Here is a 15,956-nt window from a genome sequence, read left to right on the forward strand (position 1 = left end):
TTTGTTTAATTTTCTTCCATTTAGTCTCTTCTTAATATAATCAATTCATCAAGCACCTATTGTGTGCCTAGCACGATAAGCATTTACAAGTAAAATAAATTTCCAATCCACCTAAGAAGAAAAGCTTTAAGTTATAAGAAATAACAATATGAAATATGACAGCTTATTTTCTAGACTGTTGCACAAAATATATAAAATATTATTTAAAGGGCTTTATAAAATGGAACAGGCCAGCCCCGTGGTCGAGCGGTCAAGTTTGCACACTCTGCTTCGGTAGCCAGGGGTTTGCCAGTTCAGATCATGGGCGTGGACCTACGGCCCACTGCTCATCAAACCATGCTGTGGTGGCATCCCACAAAGAGGAACTAGAATGACCTACAACTATGATATACAACTATGTACTGGGGCTTTGGGGATGAAAAAAAAAGAGAGAGGAAGATCAGCAACAGATGTTAGCACAGGGCCAATCTTCCACAACAACAAAAAAATAAGAAAGATATCTCCTATCACTGTCAGTGAGTGATACATAATTAAAAAAAAGAAAATGGAGAAAATGATAAGAGCTGTGATAAATGTGAGAAGTTTTATAGAAAAGTTAAGACATAAGAAAAATGGGTAGAATTTATAAACCAAGTCAAAAGAGCATTCTGTGACAAGGAAAGATCTGAATTAACTCACAAAGGTCAGAGAGGCATTCTAATTCACGAGGCAATAAAGAGAAAGCTGAGAGTATGGATCCTAGCTAATGAAGCCTGAAAGCCAGGTAGTGGAATGCACTTACATCACATGTATGTTCAAGTCCTCTTCAATTTTCCATAAGCATTAAAATGTAACTAATTATTTTATACACAGCTTCTTTGAAAGTTCCCCACATGATGGACTTTCATGCTGCAGCCCATCTTCTGACCCAACTGACATTTATGACAATTTTATAAGCTTAAAAACCAGCAAATAATAAAGGAACAATTCTATATGATCTCTATAAATCTTAGCTAAAAACTGAAAGGTGTGAAGCAAAAAAAACACCTATGAGTGACATGAATGCAATTCATGATGTACTAATCATAATCTTCTGTCTCATTCAGTTAACCATATAAATGACTAATATTCAACAACTTTATTTAGTCTCAATAAATAGCAATTTAAATGGTTCAATTTAATAGATAAATGACTGTAATTGCATGTTTTTTGTTTAGAATATAGGTTTTATTTATTTATTTTTTTCTGCTGAGGAAGATTCACCCTGAGCTAACATCTGTACCAATCTTCCTCTACTTTATATGTGGATTGCCGCCACAGCATGGCTAATGAGTGGTGTAGGTCTGCGCCCAGGATCCAAATCCACAAACCTGGGCCGCCGAAGCAGAACACAACAAACTTAACCATTATGCCATGCAGCCAGCCCCTAGGTTTTTATTTTTTGTTAAATGGATTGCACCATAGTTTTCAAACTGTCCCCTGATCTTGTTGCTTTGAAAAGAGCTTTTCTATTACTAAAAAAGTTTGGAAATTACTGGTTGAAATAATTAACAGTCAACAAAAGAAGTCAAGAGGAGTAGGCTAAGAGAAATTTCATTTGCTCCTCAAAATCACTAAGCTTTATGCCTGCATTAAACCAAATCCACAGAAAGGTTTCTCTCTGGACTGTCACATTCTGACCCACTGTGGAATTGTCGTTAGAGGCCAAGTCTAACATTCAGGACTACATCTAACCTCGTGCCCTCACCTTCCACAGGGACCATAACATAATCACCAGTGTAAACGCAAAAGAGGGCAGAAGCCAAGAGGAGAAAGACTTTCAAGACAGGTATGGTCAACAAGGTCAAGTGCTGCACAGGGACAAGTGTTGTAACAATGCAAAATGTCACTGGTAAAGATTTTAAAAGAATAATATTGCCTACTCTTGGCAACAGTGTGGGTAAATAGGTATTTTCATACACTGGTGTGAGAAGCGGAAATTGAAATAATATTCTTAAAGGGCAATCTGACAAAACCTAACACAAATTTAAACGTAAATTCTCTTTAACACTTTCACTTATAGGAATATATACTGCTGGACTTGTAAAAAATGCACAAAGCTACGAATAAGGTTTCCTACAACACCACTTCACCACTCACACAAGAAAATAATGGAGAAAATGTCAGTGTCAACGGGTAAGGGAAGACGTTTTTTAAAAAAGGAAACACATATTAAATAAGGAGACAATAATACTAGTGGAATTCAATACCTTACTTGTCCTTAAAATCTACACTAGAAAAACATGCCAATTTAAGGAGATACAATATACTTTGAAAAAAAGACATTAGTAGCCTAAACATCAAACAATTCAGGAATAAGGAAGAAAAACCAAAGTAATATAGTCCAAATAATCCTAAATAGGCAGGCCACAGTACCCATTCTAAAGCATGTGAAAATTTACACAATAATCCAAAATTCCAGAAAATTGTTACCCCCAAGGTATCAGGCCACTGCTCTCACTCTAGTAAAACACCTTGCAGCTTCTCTTTGACTTTTAGCTGATACAGACTTTGGGTTAATAACTGAAGGTAAATTCAAGCCTGTATAACTAAGTTCAAACAGTTAAAAGTGAAAACCATGTAACTGATATTTCATAACTGCTCTAGCACACTGAAACTTTCTCACAGGAAGAAGGAAAACAAAAGCTATCATGCAGGATATCACAAAAACTAATCAATCTATAATTCAGAAACAATTATTTAGACGTCAGTTAGCCAATTATTCTTAGCCTGCATTAATTACCTTTTTCTATTTTTTTGAGGAAGATTAGCCCTGAGCTAACTGCTGCTGCCAATCCTCCTCTTTTTGCTGAGGAAGACTGGCCCTGAGCTAACATCCGTGCCCATCCTCCTCCACTTTACATGTGGGATGCCTACCACAGCATGGCTTTTGCCAAGTGGTGCCATGACCGTACCCAAGATCCGAACCGGCGAACCCCAGGCCACTGAAGCAGAACATGCAAACTTAACCACTGCACCACCGGGCCGGCCCAATTATCTGTTTTTCTTTTCTTTTCTTTCTTTTGGTGAGGAAGATCAGCCCTGAGCTAACATCTGTGCCAGTCGTCCTCTGTTTTGTATGTGGGATGCTGCCACAGCATGGCTTGATGAGTGGTGTGTTGGTTCAAATCTGCAAAACCTGGGCTGCCGAAGCAAATGTGCAAATTTAACCACTATGCCACTGGGATGGCCCCATAATTATTTCATTTTTATGTAAGAAGTGAGATGTCATGACCCCTACCCTGTAAAGGTCACTTTAATAAAATTATAGAACAGAATAAAAATTAGCTGGCCAAGTACCAACAGTGACAGAGTTGGCTCACATCACCATCCATTCTGAGTAAAAAATTTTTATCTCAGAAATACCTTTGAAACAAACCTTCAAAGAAAAATGAAATGCATTTCTGTCAAACTTATCAAAGAAAAAAGTTTAAACAAGTTCACACATCAAACACTTCCAATTTTAAGAAGAAAACATACCTGAAAGGAAGGCTAGTTTTTTCTTCAGAATGGGTAATATCACTGAAGCCTCCATTTTATTCCAGCAAACTTCCTCACTTCTGAAAACACAGAAAGTTAAATGTCAACTACAAGATAATAATCATTCTATGAAAATATATACTTACGATGGCTTATCCTAGGGTTTCTCAATCTTAGCATTACTGACATTTTGAGTTGGATTTAATTGTTCTTTTTTGTAAGGAACTGTGACAACCAAAACGTCTCTAGTCGTTGCCAAATATCCTCTAGCAGGCAAAATTACAGCCATTTGCGAATCATTGGCTTAACTGTTTTTCAGAGCAATACTCTTGGGCTAAAACAGTGCCTGGTACACAGCAGTAACTCAATAAATTATTTGCTGAGTAAAGGAATGAATCAATCAATCAAACAGGCAAGCTTCTCTCCTTTGCTCTCCTTATTGATTACACAGCTTAATTCCAAATACCTGATTCTTTCAGTTCCACTACTCCAATGGCTTTCTCTGACTTCTCATATTTTTGCTTCTCCATGACATATGGTAACGTATCTTGTCCTCATGTTTGCTTCAAGATATTTCCTAATAGACTGTTTCATTAGTTGCCCCCGCTGTAACTGCCTCCATCTCACCACATTTTGTATTTTCAAATTCTCCAGGGAAAAATCTGATTAACCCAGTTCATCTTTTTGTATCAAGCCATAATTCACTGTTCTTAGTTTGGTTTTCCAGTGCCCACCCGGCCACAGGGAAGGGTTATGGCTAAATACAAAACGGAACTATCCATACAGCAAGGGCTAAAGGCAGACAGTTTCCCTGAGAAGGGAGCTTTAGCACAGCAGGCCTCTGAAGGCCTGGCCAGCCCAGTATATTACCAACACGGGATTTTGAGGAGAGCAGGACCTTTAAAACAAAACAAGAAAATCAAATGTTTAATTATATTATCCACCTATACTTAGTTTCATGTCTGAGAGAGTATTCTCCACCACATTTTATCCCTCCTTCTCCCGTCCCACCTCAAGCCCACTATAATATAGCGAGCATTCCTTCAAGGAGACCATGAAACTGCATTGTATTTAGTGAAAGCATACTCTCTTTTTCTTTAACAGCCTCTTTTTTTTAATTGAGATACAACTGAAATATATATATATTATTTTCAGGTGTACAATATAATGATTCGATATTTGTATACATTGCAAAGTGCTCACCACAATGCGTTTAGTTAACATCTGTCACCATACATAGCTACAAAAATATTTTTTCTTGTGAGGAGAACTTTCAAGACCTACTCTCTTAGCAACTTTCAAATATGCGATATAATATTATTAACTACAGTCACCAGAAAGCATACTTCCTTAAAAATAATTTTCCAGCAGAGCAGAAAATGTGACTCTATATGAAAGTATATTATTCAGCAAACACTTACTATGAACCTTGTCGATTTCAAAAAAATGTATTCTTTAAAAAGAAAAACCAAAAAACCCAGCTATCAAGAAAAAAAAGATGTAGTCTCAATATGTCAGATAATGACAAAGCAAGACTACTGAAACAAGTATACTATTTTACAGCTTTCGTGTATACAACTAAAAAAAAACGATCACCGCTATTTGCACCTGTCTACAAAGAAAACGTGCTGTCAAACTCAATATGATATATCCCATTCAAGTTTTATACTTGAATATTTGTTTGCAATCTGGCCATTCATTTTTGTTCTGTATCAGCCCGGGCGAACATACAATTAGTAGGAAGCATGAGGGAAAAGTGCACATCTTACATTTTTACTCTAAAACCAGCAGCACTTCATGTTTCCATCTCAATACCTTGATCTGACGACTTTGCTATCCGGCTCTACAAGAACCAGACAGCTCAGATTCACGTCTATGGTCCCTTCTCCTGTGACCAGCTTATCAGAGACTGGATTGGAAAGCTTGATAATGACGATGATAATGATTATGAAAATTAACATGTACTAAGTGTTTACTACAAGCCATGTACTGTTCTCAATGATTTATTTGTATTAACGTACTTAATCCTCACAATATTTCTATAAGGTAAGTACTATTATTATCCCAATTTTACAGAAGAGTTAACTGGGGCTTAGAGAGGTTAAATGTCGCCCAGCATCTCACAGCTAGTGGGTGGGGAAGTTAGGATTTACACTCAGGCAATCTGTTCCAGCAGTGATGTTCTCACAAGGCACTATCGGCTTACCAACAAAACAGCTCTGAAAATACGCAGTGACATCTGGCCTACTGAACAAGACAGGGCCCTAGACTATATGCAAAATGACAACATGCAGAGTATACACATGTATACAAGCCACTGCCTTGATTCCTGCTTAAGGCACCACCACTTTCACCCACCATTGCTTTTGCATCATCGGTGCAAATAATACCTAAGAATTACTATAAAAATAATTTTGTCCTCACAGACCCCCAGAAATCTAAAAACAAGAGAACTGCCTGATCTAGGCTGTCAATAGGATGCTCTCACAAAAGAATTTCAACCTTGAGAGAGTAATGCAGATACAAGAACAACTTAGTCATAGAAACAGAACAGACTTCCTAACCAGACTCTTCCTACGGTATGAGGACAAATTCTCAACTGCCTTTGGCTCCTTCCTATTTTCTGAGTCTACTTCTCCATCCTTCTCATCAATTCTGTGGGTTATACAACATCCTTCCAATATATCCCTTTTCTGCTTCAGTTGGAGTTGGCTTCTCTTTAGGCAGTGGAGGAACTTGACTGGAATAGGAAGCAAAGCTGCAGTTTAGAGTTTAGGAGATCGTGTCTGCAATCACTTAATGCTGCTTCTTTCTTTTACCTGTTGCCACTTATTCTGAATGAAAATGCCCATCAACACACAGGTTTGAAGCCTTGCCACAATAAAACCCAGTTAGCCAGCACCCAAGAGAAAAGAACATCTGGAACTCCCAGGATCCCTCAAGGCATAAGAAATTAGCACACATGACCCTTGGAGTGATATCTGTGTTGTACAAGCTTTACACATCAGGTTACTGACTTTATGCCAAAAGTGCCAAATTTTTCACCATTGTGTTCTCCACATAAAGCAAAAAAAGGAGATGGCTTCGGTCTCCGGTCTAGACTTACCTTGGCAAACTATGACATCCAGAAGCAATCTTATACTATTCACTGTCTCCTGAGGGACAGATGCTCTATACAAACTTCCCATTACTTTACAGAACCACTTCAGCACAGCAAAACACTAACTTGTTTTTTTTTTTAATCCAACAGCTTTTTTTTTTTAAAGAACATCTTGAAGGTGATGAAAAAGTAACTTAAAGTAATGAGAAACATAGGTTTTTGGGTGTGTGGGCCAAGATCAAAAGAAATGACTGGTAAAACATGAAGCAATGAAGAAATGAAAGCTGTAATGTTTACTCTTTATATCTTCCTCCCTTCTAGAGTCTCCTTTCCATCAATCTCTTTCACTGTTGTCATAAAAGAGACGGGTAATAAAAAATAATGATTACTGTACCACTAGTTCCAATTACATCTAGTTTGTCAAAAGTTATTTGTTTTAGGTTTTTCAAGTTGTTAGCATAGCCATAAAAAAACACATTTGCTTATCTCTAGTTATCTTACATATCTCATAGAATAGTTAAAATAATGTACAAAACAAATCTTGCAAAATACAACCATCCATTACCATCACCATAATAAAATGCTAAGTAACACAAAGACCAAGTCATGCTCCTCTCCCATGGGATAGATACAGATCACTGTTTTTGACAAGAAGAAACTTATTCAAACTAAATATATCTAAGTGGATTACATTCTCAAACAAGGAACGAAGCCAACGATGGAGATTTACCTGATATTAATTAATGAAAAGTGGCAGGGAAAATTTACTTTTTAAAAAACCTGCCAAGTAAAGCAGGCTACGAGCAGAAGAATTACACAATTCAAAACATGCTTAACAAAAACATCATATTTCATATATGGTCATTTAAAACGACCTATTTCAAGTCACAATTTATTAAATGTAAAGGAGGTAGAAAGCCAGAGTTTATAGCAGATGCACTGCCTTGGAGACTGGAGAATATAAAGAAAAATGTGCAACCATAACTGCATGTTACCTTCCACCAAAACCAAGAACTACCAAAGTAATTATCATTTCTAGGTACAAAATAAATCCTGCCTAAAACAGAGCCCTTCTACAGTTAGGGATGATCAATTCTGAGGACTAGCAATATGGGGAGGCTAGGTTTCAACTGACATTGTAACCATCTTCTAGTCTGAACATCTTTCTCAAGATCTTACAGAGTCAGAGGACAACTAAGGCAACCAAGTAGTTAAACTGGTATCTAGTCTCCCCAAGAGCAGAGATTAAGTCTTATCTATCTTTGTATTTATTCACTCATCAATTCACTCATTTAACAAAGCCATAAGGAGCCTACTAGATCAAGGCAAGGCTAGGTACTGGACATACCTGGCCTTCAAAAAATATCTGATAAATGAATGGATAGATAAATGAACGAACAAATGAACAAACATACGACACAGTAAAGTAAAACACTTACCTAGGAATCCTAACATTATCACAACTACCTGATGTCAACATCTTGTGGTGCAATCATAGGATCACATGAAGCTTTTCCTTCACAGCAGCTCCTCCCAGCTTCTTTCTACTGGGATAGTCTCCCACAGACCCAGCAGCTACATAAATGGCTGGACGCCGGAGAAAAGCAGGTCCCCGACGGTAGTAAAATGGACATCCATGGGTGCTACTAATGGGCAGCCATTAGAGGGCAGCAGAGGATGTGTTGAGCAGCAGGAAAAGATCATTACAGGCCTTTTAATCAACACGAGGCAAATTACACTTCAGAACATATTGTAATTGATGATATGAGTGGGTGCACTGGAACTCCTCTCTCAGTAAGTATAAATCAACCAGTTTATTTGGAAAATTTAGTTAGATTCTTCAAAGAGCATTTTTAACAACCAGTGAAAACCCATTAGGACAGCCTAAGGCTAACTCAATCATCTCTAATAAGTCTACATCATGTAGACACACAAGGGCAATGAACAAAATCAGAATGCAGGCTCTTTAGCTTTGTATTTCCAGAAGAAATACTATAGCTGTCCTTAAATTCAGGTCAGAAATACCTTCAACTGTTGTTTCGAAGTAAGAGCAATCTTAGAGATTAAAACAAATGAATACATATACAGGTACTCACTACTACATAACTGGGTTCATCACTCTACACATCCATATATTAAATTACACAGAAATGAACATTACTCAACTTCAGAATAATACATAAGTAAAGCAGATCAACAGTTGAAAATTTATGTAATTTTTTTGTTAGTGCAGATGCTTGCCTATGATTATTAATCTGGTTTTACAACAATATTGGCAGTTCTTAATGAAAGAACAATCCTTTTTGATAGATTTTAAATGAAAATGATAAATAGTTAACTTTTACCACAACACAGATCTATCCCAAACTGTAATTCTTCTAAATGAAATTCAAAGCTAAAGCATCACCACATTATATCATTTTTACAGATGGATCATGACCTAGTTTATTTAGTGAGGGAGGGAGAAAAGAAAGGGAAAGAGAAAGACTTTGACTTTTCTATGAAAATATCAATGATCTACAGACAAGAAACTTCTATATTAAGGAATCCAGGAGGACATTAAAAGTCCTATACTGTATTTAAACTTCAAAAATTCAAAAGTCTAATGGTAATGACAGTCCACCACTTAAAAACCCTTTCAAAAACTACAATATAAGCAACTACCTCTATACCACCCTCCTTCCCTGCCCCTTCTTGGCATGAGCCACAGACATTGATATTTACAAAGTCAGAAGCAGAGGGAAGTCAATTCCTTAAGGACTTCCCCACCCCTCTAGCTATTCTACCAAACCCTTAGCAGCTGCTAACTGCCATTTTTGAAGGTCCAGTTTCAAAAATTCCTTAACTATATGAATTTTTCAACTCTTTGGCTCTTCTTGTCTGTGTTAATTTATTGACAAATCCTCAGGAGTTTGGCAGCTTCTTCACCAAAAGTGGGGTAGCAAAAGGAAAAGGGAATACTGCTTCATAGAAATGAATCAGGCTTATGAAATTCCAGGAAGGTAAAGATATCCTCAGCTGTAGAGTGCCTCATGGCTAGAGCCTCTTCACCTGCTGGCAGAGCTCTCTGAGACCAGCTCTCCACCTGCATGGCTTCTGCAATCTGAGTCTTGCACTGAGCTCCAGGAATCCTGGACCACTTCCTTCTCCAGAGCAATGGATGTGTCACTGAGTTCACCTGACTGCTGAGGTCTCCCTCCTTCACCAGAGGAGGAAGAAGGTCCAGCTATAATAACTTTACAGATTCATGGTCTAATTTCTAGATCTCAAAAGCTCTTCACCTGCTATGTAGGTGTCTTCCGTCCTCCTCTTCATCTCAGAATTTCTCTGGATCATCACCAAACCTCCTCTCTCCTGATTTGTATCCTAGAAAGAAGTGTTCTTCTTCTATCCTTGGCAAAGACACACATGCCTTCCATTGAGCTGATCTCAGACTAAATCCAATATTTTTAGCATCCAATTGTTTATATGTTGGATACCACACATCTATAAAATAATTCTTTTGTTCAAATGAGCTAACACACATATAACATGAATTGTGATTTTGGCACTAAGTTTTTTTATTTATCTAATGTAAATATTTGGTATGTACCACACACCACACTGGAAAAAAAGTAAAAAACAGTATTAAGAAAAAGGCAAAGGGGGCCGGACCCATGGCTGAGTGGTTAAAGTTCCACATGCTCAGCTTCAGTGGCCCAGGTTTGAGGGTTTGGATCCCGGGCATGGACCAACTCCACTCATCAGCCATGCTGTAGAGGCATCCCACATACAAAATAGAGGAAGACTGGCACAGATGTTAGCTCAGGGCTAGTGTTCCTCAAGAAAAAAAAAAAAAAAAAAGAGGAGGACTGTCTGCAGAAGAAGGGCAAATCTTCCTCACCAAAAAAAAAAAAACAATTAAAAAATATTTAAGTCAACTAAAAAGATGGAAAATTGCTCAAAAAATGGAAATTGTTAGAGTATGCAGAAAGAAGCTAGTGGAACATGTGAGAGAGTTAGTTTCCACGAGACTAAAAGTCCCATTTAAAAAAAAAAATGTGTATCGTAACGTATTTTTTGAGGTAAAACTTCAAAAACAATACTGAACACACTGCAAATCCTTTAACTTGTTCAGTAACTGAAACGTCACTTCACTATCACACGGGACAAAATAATATAGGACACATGGAAAACTATTTCTAGAATGATCCCTCATAAGAGCAATACTAGCTATCTTTCCCACGCAAAGACCTGCCCAGTGAAGACCTCTCTGCCATGGGATTCTGTTCCAAAGAGCTGTTCCCCTTGAAAGGCAGCTTAGTGCAGTGGTAAAGATCACGGCCTTGGAGCCATGGTGAGACTCCAAGGCGGCCACTTACTAGCTAGGTGATTTGGGCAATTCCTTTAATTTCTTTTACAGGCATAATCACTGAAGCTAACTCACAGGACCGGGGATTAGGTGAGCTAATATATGTCAAGTGTTTAGTATACTCCGGGATGGTAAGCACTCAATACATAGCATCTGTTTTTAGCAGCTAAATTTTCCTTCCTCCACTAATTACTGATTTACTACCACTGATTCTTCACTGAGGCCACGGCCAGAGCATTCCCACTAAGGCCTTCTTGATCCAACATACTAAAATGGTCACAACCTTATTACAAGTAACAACACATCCTGGCATTTTTTAATGTTCCAAAAACAATACTTCATCCTCAAAACAACAATTCTATTAACAGCTCCATTTTTTTCTGATGAGAAAACAGAGGCACACAGAGGTTAGGTAATTTGCCCAAGGTCATGCAGAACTTAAGGGATTTACAAATCACAGACTTGGAACCATGGAGAATACCTACTCCAACTTTTTCAGTTTACTGATAAGGAAACTGTCTTAGTCCATTCCAGCTAACATAACAAAAATACCACAGACTGAAGGCTTACAAACAACAGAAACTTATTTGTCATGGTTCGCTTCGGTCTGCTATAACAAAAACCCCATAGAGTGGGTGGCTTATAAAACTTATTTCTCACAGTTCCAGGGGCTAGGAAGTCCAAGATCAAGGCGCAGGCAGATTCAGTGTCTGTGAGAGCCCACATCCTGGTCCACAGAAGGCATCGTCTACATGTGTGCTTACACTGCAGCAGGGGCAAGGGAGCTCTCCAGGGTCTCTTCGATAAAAGTGCTAATTCTCTCTCAAGGCCCCACCTCCAAATACCATCACATTGGGGATTAGTTTTCAACATATGAATTTGGGGGGGGACACAAACATTCAATCTAGAGCAGAAACTGAGATCTGGAGACGTGGATCTACCCTCCTAAAGCTGCAGAGGCAAGACAGTAACAAGATGAAACTCAGGCTCCTAAAACTCTGCACAGTGTTTCTCTCCACTATATTATGTTGTCAAGTAATAAAATCAAAATTAAAAATACATGAATAGCAGAGAACAATTATTTCATACATGTTAATAATTTTTTCTATATAAATAAATATGCCCCACAAAAACTTATATACAAATGTTCATAGAAGTATTATTTATAACACTCAAGATACGGAAACAACCCAAATGTCCATCAATTTTGAATGGATAAACTAAACCTGGTACGTCCATATAATAGAATACTATTCAGCAATAAAAAGGAATGAAGTATTGATACATAGTACAACATAGATGAACTTCAAAATACAATGCTAAGTGAAAGAAGCCAGGGACAAAAGGTCACGTGTTGTATGATTCCATTTATATGAAATATCCAAAACAGGCAAATTCATAGAGACAGAAGTAGATTAGTGGTTGTCCAGGGCTGGGGTCGGTATGGGGACTGCGCGGTAATGGGCACAAGGATTCTTTTTTGGAGTGAACAGAAATGTAAAGTCAAATGGTGGTGATGGTTCTTTAAATCTACTAAAAATCACTGAATTGTACACTTAAAATGGGTGAATTTTATGGCATGTAAATTTAGCCTCAATAAAGGTGTCAAAAAATAATTTTAAAAATAAACAGAATTGCCCATTTTGTAAATCAGGAAAATCTAGACAAAAATGATGTGCACTTTAAGTACTAAAAAATAAAAACTAAAAATACTAAGCAGCACGTTCAGAAAGTCTGTAAAATGGATTGCACATGCTGAGCAATTTATGCCCCTGACTTTCACTACTTAGAACACACTGCTACGAAAGAACTTCAGCTGCAAAGCCAAATTTCTTTCAAAGCTGTACATTCTGGATGGGCTAAAACAATAAGAAAAAAAGATTCACCAGAGTAAATAGAGGCAAGAAAGGAAAGTATAAGCAATAACGTGGATACTACTTTTATGTTCATAGCTGCCCAAACTATCATTCTAAATAAATCGGTCCTACAAAGGGAACTAACATTTGCTTTTCATTTTTAACCTATAGAGAGATTTATAAATAAAGGTCTTATCTTAGGATATCTCAAAGTTTTCATACCAAGACACAGAGACATCCAAGATTTGATTAAAAATTAAATATTTATTTCTTCAATTAGTATTATGTTTTAAAACAAATCAAGTCTGCCTTTGAAAAAAAGTATAAAATGCGTCTTTCAATTAAAACACTACTGACTTCTGTATTCTCTAAAAATCAAAGGCTTAGAGGATCATTGGACGCAAATCACTTAAAAACGTCCCCTACACTAAGAGGTGAAATCTCAAACTAATTATCTATATATTTCCTTATACGTCCAAATAAGAATAACATCACTGAGAGTGCTCTATGTATAAAGCAGGATCCTAATCACTTCAAGTGCATTATTTCATTTATAATTCACAACAATCCTCCCAGGTTAGAAATTTGTGTCACCGTGTAACAGCTGAGGAAAGTGAGGCTTAGTGAGATGAAGAGAGGTTAACCTGACCAAGGTCATATAGGTCATAAGCAGAAAAACTGCATTTAAACCTAAGGCTGAGTCAACGCCTGCGTTACCTTACTTCTCATGCTCTGGTTCAATGTAGTAAACCTTTATTATAATACGAATAATAAAGGTCTTTAACATCTCTCGAGTGGAACTGTTCATTTTTTTAGATATAAAGACATCAAGGTTATGTTTGTTAAGAAGAGTTCCTTATCTCTTAGTGACATATACTTTAATATTTACAAATGAAATATGCCTGGGACTCGTGTCAATAATGAGGAGGGGAGGATATATGTGGAATCAAATTGACCATATACTGATAACTGTTGAAAGAAGATGATGGGTAAATGTGGTTCATTTTACTATTCTCTCTGCTTTTGTATATTTGAAAATGTCCAGGATAAAATTAAGTCTAAATCTTTAAATATACCAATATCTAAAAGAGGGAGTTAAAATCCTTCAAATTATTTTGCATTTAGCAATATTTTCTTTACTTCAAAATTAAGAGGAGAAAGGAAATAGACTACATCTAATCCTAAAATAGTCAGATGTTCACCACCATTTCTAAGCCTCTTTCTGGAGGAGGATCTGAGTATCTGGTCCCCACGGCAGACTGCTGGGGAGGAGACCAGTGCTGACAACCACAGTGACACAGGATAAAAGGCAGCAGCAGCAGGCAGGGGCCCTGCTTTGGCCGCTTTGTTGGCGCTGGCGAGTCTGTTCCCTGTCTCTTTAGGTGTCAATTTCTCAGCAGTCTCCCTCTCACTCTATCAGTATCACCACATAATACTCTTTTTCAAGTGATTAAATTACTAAGAAAAGCAAAGTTTAGGTCCACAAAGTGCATTCCCTGTGATATGTGGACAGGAGTGGTTGGTCAGAAGACCAGGCGGATCTCTTAGGTGAAGAATCAACTGAGTATCACATTCTTTGACCCAGAAAAGAGAATCCAAAGATTTTGCATGTAACACATATTATCTCTTAGGAACATGTTCCAAATTTAGTAACAATTTATTTTACCTATATAGTCAATAGAGCCAAAAAAGTTATTTCTGAAATCTAAAGCAGGCATTGGCTCAGTCGTTTGAATGTTTCTGTTTGAATAGGACATCGCCTGGCACACAACCAATGCACAATAAATATTCGTTGAATAAACTCCCTTCTTAGGATCCTGCCAGCTTCCTCAGTGAGGTGCCACTCGGCAGAATAATTCGGAAGCAGGAGAAAAAGTAAAGGAAAAACAAGCTTAGATAATTTTATACTTGACAAAGCACTACGAACAGAGCAGGCATTTACTTTGAAAGAATATTAAATTACATAGTTCAAGGACCTTTACTGAAACATCTTGGGACCTGGCCCATGAGGATCATGAATGCAAAGAGGCATTTTTTAAAGCCTTCTTTGTGCTGAGCCAACTCTAACTTTGGCTCTAGAAATGGCTTTTTAACTCTCCTACCTTTACAGCCTTAAGTGAGCCTTCATTATCTGTATTTCAACACTTGGAAAAAGTCACTTTTTAACACGAGCGTTTTTCTGTTTCCTGAAATTAAATCTCCATTTTTATTCCAGTATTCACCATCACCTGCTCCTCCACCTCACTTTCTCACTTCACCATCTACAAATATTTTCCAGCCCCAAGACCTTTCCTGCCATACTTAGATGGCTCCTGACTCTAGCACACACATCTCACTCGGCAGATTATCTGATCTTTAGAATCCACAAGAGAACCACAGGGGAAACTCTGGGATTCCTCTGGACAGCCAAAAGTAAGTTTTTGCTGGCAAGTATTTCTAATAATTGAGGCAATATCATTTCTGCCATCAACTAATACTATATTCTAGAAGTGAGACTGTGGCAACCGCGATTAGAAAAAATATTTTTTGTAGGAATACGCAACACACAAAATCAAATTTCTTAAAATGAGAAACTATGGTAATTGTTTACTTTAGAAGAAAATGATTTAAGTTTAAAAGGGCTTTCTTAAAATGGCCACTGATTCCAGTACGTAATACCAGTTACGCAGGAGGCACCGAAGCAGCACCTCCCGTTTGTAATGACTTCTGCACTGCTTGTGGAGCCCCTGGAAACAAGCAGAGGCAGCAGGGGGTCACGATTAAGACTAGAACTAGACTGACCTGGGGCCAAATCCTAATTCTGCCCCTTATTAGCTGTGTGACCTTAAGCAAGTTGCTGTACCTCTCACCCTGGTTTCAGCACCTTCAGAGGGCCCAGCTGCCTTTCTGTGGAGGGTGATACGGCAGAATTCTTTCATTAATCCCTTTTAGCTCAAGCTGATTGCAATGGCTTCAGTGCTTAAAATTAAAGAGACTAGAGCTAAGATGATCATGTTTTCTGACCCCCTTCCCTATGGACCCTCCCCATCCCAGGAATCTACTGGCATCTATCGACCACTGAGGCAAACGGAGAGATACACAATCCTTTCCCCAACAAGAGGCAATAAAGACATCCAACAAACAAACTACTTTGCTACAGTGACAGAGGAGT

General features: G+C 37.7%; 1 protein-coding gene across 4 annotated transcripts in view; it reads right to left on the reverse strand.

Moving 5' to 3' along the window:
* SESTD1 (SEC14 and spectrin domain containing 1) overlaps positions 1-15,956 on the reverse strand; it is a 114,863-nt gene that overhangs the window by 72,552 nt on the left and 26,355 nt on the right. For 3 of the 4 annotated variants that reach the window (XM_070581589.1, XM_070581591.1, XM_070581590.1), the window contains exon 2: positions 3,499-3,578. In XM_070581589.1, coding sequence (XP_070437690.1) covers positions 3,499-3,553 — 55 coding nt within the window. In that variant the 5' untranslated portion in view covers positions 3,554-3,578. Of the gene's footprint in view, positions 1-3,498; positions 3,579-8,037; positions 8,205-15,956 lie in introns of those variants that run through there. The other variant, XM_070581592.1, reaches the window with a different exon arrangement.

Source organism: Equus przewalskii, chromosome 17 (assembly GCF_037783145.1).
Source record: "Equus przewalskii isolate Varuska chromosome 17, EquPr2, whole genome shotgun sequence".
NCBI classification, from domain to species: domain Eukaryota; kingdom Metazoa; phylum Chordata; class Mammalia; order Perissodactyla; family Equidae; genus Equus; species Equus przewalskii.